Below are 10,905 nucleotides of genomic sequence, written 5' to 3'. Positions count from 1 at the left end.
CACACGGTCAAGTCTCGTGCCTCCTCCCTATAGGCTGTCTCACTGTTGTGTTGTCAGCAAACGTAATGATGGTGTTGGAGTCGTGCCTGGCCATGCAGTCATGGGTGAACAGGGAGTACAGGAGGGGACTGAGCACGCACCCCTGAGGGGCCCCCGTGTTGAGGATCAGCGTGGCAGATGTGTTGTTACCTACCCTTCCCACCTGGGGGCGGCCCATCAGGAAGTCCAGGATCCAGTTGCAGAGGGAGGTGTTTAGTCCCAGGATCCTTATCTTAGTGATGAGCTTTGAGGGCACTATGGTTTTGAACGCTGAGCTGTAGTCAATGAACAGCATTCTCATGTAGGTGTTCCTCTTGTCCAGGTGGGAAAGGGCAGTGAGGAGTGCAATAGAGATTGCATCATCTGTGGATCTGTTGGGGCGGTATACAAATTGGAGTGGGTCTAGGGTTTCTGGGATAATGGTGTTGATGTGAGCCATGACCAGCCTTTCAAAGCACTTCATGGCTATAGACGTGAGTGCTACGGGTCGGTAGTCATTTAGGCAGGTTATCTTGGGCACAGGGACTATGGTGGTCTGCTTGAAACATGTTGGTATTACAGACTCAGTCAGGTACATGTTGAAAATATCAGTGAAGACACTTGCCAGTTGGTCAGCACATGCTTGGAGTACACGTCCTGGTAATCCGTCTGGCCCTGCGGCCTTGTGAATGTTGACCTGCTTAAAAGTCTTACTCACATCGGCTACGGAGAGCGTGATCACATAGTCATCTGGAACAGCTGGTGCTCTCATGCATGCTTCAGTGTTGCTTGCCTCGAAGCGAGCGTAGAAGTGATTCAGCTTGTCTGGTAGGCTTGTGTCACTGGGCAGCTCATGGCTGTGCTTCCTTTTGTAGTCTGTAATAGCTTTCAAGCCCTGCCACACCCGAAGAGTGTCAGAGTCGGTGTAGTACGATTCAATCTCAGTCCGGTATTGACTTTGCCTGTTTGATGGTTAGTCGGAGGGCATAGCGGGATTTCTTATAAGCGTCTGTGTTAGAGTCCCGCTCCTTGAAAGCGGTAGCTCTACCCTTTAGCTGAATCACGTTAGTTACTACTGGGTTTGGAGCGGAAACCTACAGGATTGTAGCTCTACAGGAACAGTGGTGGTAAGCCCTCCAATAGTGATTTGGGATTTGTAAAAAAAATAAAAAAAAGTAGGGGCCAATAAATCACCAAATAATCTGAACTAGTTATGCTAATCTGTTATGTTAACTATACAAACGTTGTAATACACCCATAAATTAAGAAGCAATGAAGACACCTGGAACGCACCCGTTTCGACTTGCAACCACAGCCTAGCAATGAACGCACCCGTGTCGACCTGCAACGCGTCCGCGGGCTAGCGATGTGGTGATTGTTGTCTAATTTGTATTTATTTAACTAGGCAAGTCAGTTAAGAACAAATTCTTATTTACAATGACGGCCTACCCTAATCGGGTGAGCCAGGAGCCAGCTGGGCCACGAGTTGCCGGAGCTCGTTCAGAGTTGACGTAGTAGGTTTGAAATATTTTAATTATTTAAGGTGCTGCAAATGCAATGCTCTTTTATTATTTATTCATTACTATTTTGCTTCCTATGGCGGGCGAGGGAGGTCTGGTTGTCGGCCATGCTGAAAATGTGATCTCGCGTTATTGTATCATTGTCAATACAGTACATGTACACCACTATATGAAACTAGTGGGTCAGGCAGCACCCCACTGTCTGATTCATATCGCGTGATTTCTGATGATTACTCTCGATTATATCGGCTGATTGGTTCTGTATGGGTGATTGGGGATGACATTTTTGTGCATAGCAAATTAATATTGTTATTATTTTACATTTTCAGGATGGGAAAAACGCTTTCAGTGTAAACTTTAACGACTAAAACCAAATAGAAAGTATGTAGAATATATATATATAGACAGTCAGGCCCCCATTGAGTTTGTTATAATGTTTGAGCATAAGAATGCAGCATAAATGTGCTTAAAAACGGAACAATTTCCCTCTCGTTTCAGGTCTGCGAAATGCGCGTCCCCGACAGCGGAAGTTGCAAACAAGAGCCCGTCCGGCGGTGGTTAGGTGAACCGGTGAAAAAAGAAAATAACCGTGGTGGAGCGGAAAAAATTGCTTTTACGTGGAATAAAACAGCTATATGTCTGTATCTCGAGTTCTTCTTCCCCAATATTCAAAGGTATTTATGTTAGCTTTGGATTACGCCTAGAAAACAGGTTACATCTAGCTAGGAAGCTAAATTAGCTAGTTAACCAACGTTAGCATTTCGTAAGGACTTGATAAGCGGGCCAAGATTGTTAGCCAATGCTAACAACGCAGTTGTAGATTAGAGAACTATCTGAGTATTACATATTAACACAAATATACCCATAATACCATCCTTACTGAAAAGACGTTATGTTAGTGTTGAACTCACTTCATGCTAACTAACGTTAACTCGCTAGCTTCGCTAGTAACGTTAGCTAGATATTAAATTAGCTAGTTTATTGGTGTTTCCACTGTTTGAAGCCCTCAGACACAACAGAACGGACATATAACAATGTATTAATGTAACCATGCTCTAAAAAATTTTTTATCTTACTCTTCCATAGATCCCCCTTTATTGCACCAATCTGCCGCTCTCTCTTTGTGACTAGAACTGCCTGAACAGCTAGAGAGAGAGAGAGAGTGTGTGTTCCGAACCAGGGTGACTGTGTGTGAAGTATACACACCCTGTGTTTGCGAGGCCCTGTGGGATACTCCTCCAGACCCCAGAGTGAGGATTGTGTGTGAGCCTCTCGCTCCATATGTGTGTGACAATGGGGGACATCAGTGATCTGGACAGACAGATAGAACAACTTAGGCGCTGTGAACTCATCAAGGAAAATGAAGTCAAAGCACTGTGTGCCAAGGCCAGGTAATTAAACACACACACACAGGCCGTATTACTGTAACATTTCTGATACTATCTAAATCTTCATCACTAAGCCTGTCTGTTTGTGTTACAGGGAGATTCTGGTAGAGGAGAGTAACGTACAGAGGGTGGACTCTCCAGTTACAGTGAGTATTTTCAGAATAGAAGACATCTTGATTACTTTGTAGGTCTGCCTAGACTGCTATTATTTGCACTTTCCAATCTGAGCCCCCATGTTACATGTGTAATGTTGGATGGCTGAATACATTAAGGGGGAATGGAAACACTAGGTTTTAGAACACCAGCTAACTGTAAAGGCCAGTTTCTACTTGGTTTAACAACATGTTTGTACATTTACATTTACATTTACGTCATTTAGCAGACGCTCTTATCCAGAGCGACTTACAAATTGGTGCATTCACCCTATAGCCAGTGGGATAACCACTTTACAATATGTTATTTAATTTTTTTTTAGGGGGGGGGGGTAGAAGAATTACTTTATCCTATCCCAGGTATTCCTTAAAGAGGTGAATGTGGCAAAGAGCTTCCTAGGGTTAGAGGCAGATGCTTGGAATTTAGAGTGGTAGAAAGTGGCCTTAGCAGCAGAAACAGATGAAGAAAATGTAGAGAGGAGGGAGTGAAAAGATGCCAGGTCGGCAGGGAGTTTAGTTTTCTTCCATTTCCGCTCCGCTGCCCGGAGCTCTGTTCTGTGAGCTCGCAATGAGTCATCAAGCCACGGAGCTGGAGGGGAGGACCGAGCCGGCCGGGAGGATAGGGGACACAGAGAGTCAAAGGATGCAGAAAGGGAGGAGAGGAGGGTTGAGGAGGCAGAATCAGGAGATTGGAGGGAGAAGGATTGAGCAGAGGGAAGAGATGATAGGATGGAAGAGGAGAGAGTAGTGGGAGAGAGAGAGCGAAGGTTGCGGCGGCGCATTACCATCTGTGTAGGGGCAGAGTGAGTAGTGTTGGAGGAGAGCGAGAGAGAAAAGGATACAAAGTAGTGGTCGGAGACATGGAGGGGAGTTGCAGTGAGATTAGTAGAAGAGCAGCATGTAGACAATTAGAATGCCACAAGTGTCGTTGGTCAAAACATTTAATTTATACTCTGGTGGGATGTCTGTAGACCATCGCTGCGACTGTCAGTTTCCTTGTCGCGCAGACATGAAAAAGTTTACTTCTCTGCGACTGTCGCAACATCTGTTGTCGTGGTTACCGTACTGTCACAGCAACCAGACCAAATCCTCCTGTGACGATGATGCAGTTCTAAAATTCTCAGATAGAATGACCTACTTTTATTTCGTCACACTGTGGCAGTAAGCTATTTTCTGTAAGCTCGCATTACCTTGTAAATCATTATGTTGTTGTGGATTTACTTTCCTGTAATAATGAATAAGAAGTAACTAAAGTTTAGACGTTGTCATCTATACTCTGGTCATTATTTGAACTGGCTAGACAACGAACCAAAACATTGTTTAAAAAATTGCTTTTTGCTAGGTTGACATTGACTGAATTCATTTTTAAATGGATAGGTTTATTGGTGTTAAAATAGAGCACCGGACTGCTGATGTCATGCAAAGGCTGTCGTTTTGTGTTTATACTTTTTCATAAGTATATAGTTTAATGTCAGACGACACTAGAATGTTAATGATGTCGCTAAGATAATTGTCTACAGACATGTTGATAGACAGAGTGTAAACCTGCCTTAATTGTAAATCACCATATAGGCATTGTTGCATCATTGGTAGGAGAGTTTTGAAATTCCTGAATTTACTGAGATCATGACCCCTGCATACATTAATGAGCCATACTTTGCTGGTGTCAAACCATTTATGAAAACATGATACATATTTTGAAAGCTGAGAAACAGCCCTTTCAAATGATATGATGTCAATCAAATGGTAATCAGTCAAGAAAAAACACCTGTGAAAATGTGTATCTTGTACACTTTCTTCCCAAACAACTGCCATTTACACAACTTCCTAATGAAGATAAAGAAACACTTAGTATATTGAGTCTTCCTTGTTTTGTAAGGATTGATAATCTGAAATCAGAATAGTAATACCTTTTACTGTGAATAAGTTACAGCTGTTTTAAAGACCGGTGGTATTTTTCTAGAATTTTATGGAATGTTCTGTGATCAGACACTTTCTTATTTGGATAGTATAGTAAACACATACATGCACCAAAACACATTACAAATGCCATTTAGTCTTACATTTGATAAGGAAAGACATACATAAGTAATATAAATAAAACAATAACTTTATGGAAAGAAAAAGGTTAGGGGAATACATGATCTCATTCCACCCTGAAAACAAAGTGTAAGTTACATCATGCTATCATAACCATAACATTATATACAACATTCATCTCAGGGATATTGTCATCAAAATTGAACTGGAATTACAAAATATTATAAGAATAAGGCATATAATAACTATTTCCTTTTACATCTTAAATGTTTTCTTACAAACATTCCACTAGGCCTATAGCCTAATACACGAAGAGTCAAAATGGGAACAAATTAAAAGCATGCAAGAAAGGGGAAATGACCAGTGACAATCTGAGCTATTGGGTGAAGACTAGGAGTCCCTTTACTAGTACCTATACATTCTCAATGACAGCTGTCAAAGTTGAGAAACCTTTCAGGTCCAGTAGAGGTGAGGTGCCTCCCGGTGGCAGCATTCACTTTCAGTCTCGGTGCCAAAACTCACAATTTGCTCACTCCTACCAATGACACATCGGCGTCAGTCGTTACAATGGCAATTCAAGATGGCGCTACCCATACCTCTAATAAACGTTGTTCAAGAACAAAATACTAATAATATAGATTTTTCTATGTTACAAGCACATGTTTAGTAGTATTAGTGGATTGAATACATGTGTTTGCGCAGCTTTACTTCCTGAATTGTTTCCCTTTAATTCCCTACAATTCTCCTTTTCTATCACAGGTGTGTGGGGATATCCATGGACAGTTTTATGACCTGAAAGAGTTGTTTAGAGTAAGTTCAGTCTCCTTTCTGTCTGTATTTCCTGCATTCCATCTGTATGATTTCTCAGAGTGCTGCTTTGTGCGGTGTCTGTACAGTTCCATACTCAACATATGCACCATTTGGCTTCATAATGCCATAAACTCCATGTCATTTACATGCATGTCATATTCTACTGTGCCATTTTTGCTGTGTCAATATTTAACACTTAAATTGCGTGTGTACAAGGTAGGGGGCGACGTTCCGGAGACAAACTATCTCTTCATGGGTGACTTTGTGGACCGAGGCTTCTACAGCGTGGAGACGTTCCTGCTGCTGCTAGCACTCAAGGTACTCGAGAGAAGCTAAATCAGAGCTATTCAATTATTCTGAGGCTAGATGTTTTCATTCTTCAGACCGGCTTTTACCCCCTCTGTAGTAGTGTTTCTAATGCTATGCAGAGTTGGAGTTAATTCAATTTAAACTTATATAAATTCAGGAAATGCAATGATTGGAATTTTTTTATACTTTCTCATTGTGCTGTGCGAAGTGTGCCCTTGGTGTCTAGCTCCACTACTAACCTAAGCTCTCTATGGGACAAAGTCGGACCTACCACCCCTCTCATTTGCCTTTTGGCCAGTAGGGTCCCTCTGAAGGACCCATTCTAACAAGTAACTTACCCCCTCCTCCTCCCACAGGTGAGGTATCCAGACAGGATCACTCTGATCCGAGGGAACCACGAGTCACGGCAGATCACACAGGTCTACGGCTTCTATGATGAGTGCCTCCGCAAGTACGGCTCGGTCACCGTGTGGAGATACTGCACCGAGATCTTTGATTACCTGTCCCTCTCTGCCATCATCGACGGCAAGGTGTGCTCCCTGGCCCCTTCAGTCACATTTATTTGCTTCTCTCTGATTGTTATTTGTGCCATCTTACCAACTCTTATGGTCATGCCAAGGAGGGACGTGACAATGAACATAGGAGTTGACAATACAGCACAAATAGATCTGGGACCACGCGGTCCTCTGTAGCTCAGCTGGTAGAGCACGGCGCTTGTAATGCCAAGGTAGTGGGTTCGATCCCCGGGACCACCCATACACAAAAAAATTTATGCACGCATGACTGTAAGTCGCTTTGGATAAAAGCGTCTGCTAAATGGCATATTATTATTATTATTATTAGATTGTTATGGTTAGATGGCTAGTCTCACTAAATAGCTAGTTCTCACTGAAACAGCATGACTCGCTACAATCTCCCCTCTTTATATCTCTCCTGCTAGCTCTGGTTTTCCTCTGTAATTAATGCAAGTAACTGTGGATCGCAATCACACCCATCGGTTCAAACATGTTTTGTTGCTGTATTGGGAAGATTGTTTTTAAAGAAACCTGTTTCTGGAATTGTATTGTGTAGAGCCTTAACTATACTGAACAAAATATAAACACAACATGCAACAATTTCAAAGATTTTACTGAGTTACAGTTCATATAAGGAAATCAGTCAATTGAAATAAATAAATTAGGCCCTAATGTATGGACTGGGAAAACAGATATGCATCTGTTGGTCACAAATACCTTAAAGTAGGGGCGGGGATCAGAATACCAGTCAGTATCTGGTGTGACCACCATTTACCTCATGCAGTGCAACACATCTCCTTTGCATAGAGTTGATCAGGCTGTTGATTGTGGCCTGTGGAATGTTGTCCCACTCCTCTTCAATGGCTGTGCGAAGTTGCTGGATATTGGCGGGAACTGGAACACGCTGTCGTACACGTCGATCCAGAGCAACTCGATCCAGAGCAGGAATTGTGTACAGATCCTTGCGACATGGGGCCGTGCATTATCATGCTGAAACATGAGGTGATGGCTGAGGATGAATGACAGGACAATGGGCCTCAGGATCTCCTCACGGCATCTCTGTGCATTCAAATTGCCATCGATAGCAAATGCAATTTTGTTCTCGTTGTCCATAGCTTATGCCTGACCATACCATAACCCTACCGCCACCATGGGGCACTCTGATCAAAACGTTGTCAGCAAACTGCTCGCCCACATGGCGCCATACACGTGGTCTGCGGTTGAGGCCGGTTGGACGTACAGGCGGCTTATGGTAGAGAAATAAACATTAAATTCTCTGGCAACAGCTCTGGTGGACATTCCTGCAGTCAGCATGCCAATTTCACACTCCCTCAAAACTTGAGACATCTGTGGCATTGTGTTGTGTGACAAAACTGCACATTTTAGAGTGGCCTTTTATTGTCTCCAGCACAAGGTGCACCTGTAACGATCATGCTGTTTAATCAGCTTCTTGATATGCCACACATGTCAGGTGGATGGATTAACTTGGCAAAAGAGAAATGCTCAAATTTGTGCACAAAATTTGAGAGAAATACGCTTTTTGTGCGTATAGAAAATGTCAGGGATCTTTTATTTAATCTCATGAAACATGGGACCAACACTTGACATGTTGTGTTAATATTTTTGTTCAGTGTAGATTCTTTCTCTCTCTCTCTTTCTCATTGTGTAGATATTCTGTGTGCACGGCGGCCTTTCTCCCTCTATTCAAACTCTGGACCAGATCAGAACTATCGACAGAAAGCAGGAAGTGCCTCACGACGGCCCCATGTGTGACCTGCTGTGGTCTGACCCAGAAGGTAAGATACTGGTACTGTCCAGAAACAACCCCCTAAATAACCCTTCCACCCCAAAAACATGTAGCTATAAACAAGATGGTGAAAATTCCACCAAGTCTGTCTGTCATACATTTTAGCATCTATGCCCCAACGAAAAGGAATGAGACAACTCGAGTAACGACCAGAATTTCTCTCTGCTTCTCTCTCTCTCTCTCCCTCTCCCAGACACCACAGGGTGGGGTGTGAGCCCGAGAGGGGCGGGCTACCTGTTTGGCAGTGACGTGGTGGCCCAGTTCAACGCGGCCAACGACATCCACATGATCTGCAGAGCCCACCAGCTGGTCATGGAGGGATACAAGTGGCACTTCAATGAGACCGTGCTCACTGTGTGGTCCGCACCCAACTACTGCTACAGGTCTGCGTCCTGTCTCTCCATCTTTTTCTTGCTCGCTTGTTGTCTCGTTTTCTTCTCCCGTCCTATATATTGTGTATTTGGACTGCTGAGTTTATGGCCAAACTCTACATGTGCTTTAACTTATAGCAATGTTTAGGTCGCCATAGCAACCTTCTCTCTCTCTCTCTCTCTCTCTCTCTCTCTCTCTGTGTCTCTGTCTCTCTCTGTCTCAGATGTGGTAATGTGGCGGCCATCTTGGAGCTGGATGAGCACCTGCAGAGGGAGTTCATCATATTTGAAGCCGCTCCGCAGGAAACCAGGGGCATTCCCTCCAAAAAGCCAGTGGCAGACTACTTCCTGTGACCTCTCACCCTGGAGGGAATATGGAGCCTTTGGTCGCGTTCCCCTGCTCAGACGTTGCATGCACCAACCAATGGTTGCGTGCCACGTCATCGACTGTGTCGTCGACTGCTATATTGCTATAAGTTGATGTGGTTAGCTGATACTTAAAATACCTATCCAGGGGTTGTAAGATCTGGCATGTGTAAGCAATGCCTGGGCAGAGGAACGCGCCCTTTATGTTAGGATGAATTCTGGTGTCTAGAATCTCTTCGGTTCTGTTTGAAACTGACCCCTAGACCAGGGGTAGACAACCCTGTTGCTGGAGTGCCGCAGGTACTGTACAATTGTCTCAAGGCACCACACTGAGCTACTAAGCTTATTGATCAGTTCAGTGATTGCCTAAATTCAACACACTTGGTCTTCCAGGTCGGTTTAATCAAAAACAGGACGTGCCTGCCGCACTCCAGGACCAGGGTTGCCTACCCCTGCACTACACACTTCTTGAATCCCCAATGGAGAGATGAAAGAGCTGTGTCAGTGTGAGCAATATGGCAGAAACTCCACCTAGCCCTCTATCCACCTACCCTATCAGAGGATGAGATGGAGCTATTACCATACTGCTGATACTGTCCAGGCCTTGGTCCTGAAGATCATGTGTCTAGTTGTGACCGCTTTGGGTCCGCATGAAACTGTGCCCATGACTGTTGTTATTTCAGCTCTCGAAAATCACCACATTCTTCTTTTTCTTCCTCCCCTCCTATTAACGTCTCTTATCCCCTCTCCGCCATTGTTGTTTGGTATTTGTCCCTCCCCCTAATCTTGTATTTTTACATTTGAAAATGTGGACATTGTCCTACAGATGGAGGGATACTTGAAACGAGATGAGATAATCTTTTAATCTGCAGATATAGGAAATTAACCCAGTTTCTGGGTTTCCATATGCATAATTTCCTATACAAAAATCAAAGAAAATAAAAATGTGTAACTGTTGTGTAAAGGATGAACTGCAAAAATTATTTTCTCCAGTTTGCTATTTCAGTTTCCTGTTTACTTGTGTTTTGTCTCTAACTCAGTTTTCAAAAACATCGCTCTCAATGCAACTCAGCATATCCTGATCAGCACCTACACTCAAACAAAAATAAAGTAACTGGTTAAATGGGATCACTACACAGAACTGTTTTTTTTTCTCTCTACCTTGTTGATCCACAAATTTCTGTAGGGTTCACTGTTGACTTTTGATATTGTGAAAATAAAATCTTTTTGTATCAATCTCCTTTATCTGCTGGAGTGGCTATCATTTGGAGGTTTGAAGTTCTGTTTATTTAGCCAGTTGATGCATGGAGTGAAAAAAAACATATTATATATCCAGACATGATATACTGTTGGGTGGTGTTCCCGACCAAAGTCCTAATAGCAATATTACGGAAGGCATTAAACGAGTAAGTGTGGTGATTTTAGACCATAACATTTTTGTTATTTAGCATTTACGTCATTTAGCAGATGCTCTTATCCAGAGCGACTTATAATTAGTGCATACATTTTTCATACTGGCTCCCCGTGGGAATCGAACCCACAACCCTGGCGTTGCAAGCGCCATACTCTACCAACTCTTGTCCAGCGCGACATACTGTTTTTATATATT

General features: G+C 43.2%; 1 protein-coding gene across 2 annotated transcripts; it reads left to right on the top strand.

Annotated features, from left to right (window-relative positions):
• The first annotated feature begins 1,391 nt into the window (after positions 1 to 1,391).
• On the top strand, positions 1,392 to 10,536 carry LOC311143520 (serine/threonine-protein phosphatase 4 catalytic subunit B-like). 2 transcript variants are annotated; one of them, XM_084179349.1, is made up of 10 exons: positions 1,392 to 1,532; positions 2,037 to 2,212; positions 2,625 to 2,929; positions 3,021 to 3,072; positions 5,878 to 5,928; positions 6,145 to 6,246; positions 6,594 to 6,767; positions 8,422 to 8,548; positions 8,753 to 8,942; positions 9,155 to 10,536. In XM_084179349.1, the coding sequence occupies exons 3-10, from the start codon at positions 2,820 to 2,822 to the stop codon at positions 9,282 to 9,284; spliced, it is 936 nt and encodes a 311-aa protein (XP_084035475.1). In that variant the 5' UTR covers positions 1,392 to 1,532; positions 2,037 to 2,212; positions 2,625 to 2,819; the 3' UTR covers positions 9,285 to 10,536. The 2 variants fall into 2 exon arrangements, with proteins under 2 accessions (XP_084035475.1, XP_084035474.1); XM_084179348.1 differs by lacking the exon at positions 1,392 to 1,532 and having other exon boundaries at positions 1,933 to 2,212; positions 2,670 to 2,929.
• The last annotated feature ends 369 nt before the right edge of the window (positions 10,537 to 10,905 follow it).

The sequence above is a fragment of the Coregonus lavaretus genome (assembly GCF_964263955.1).
Source record: "Coregonus lavaretus genome assembly, chromosome: 2".
Classification (NCBI taxonomy): domain Eukaryota; kingdom Metazoa; phylum Chordata; class Actinopteri; order Salmoniformes; family Salmonidae; genus Coregonus; species Coregonus lavaretus.
This window is presented reverse-complemented; position numbering and strand designations above follow the sequence as displayed.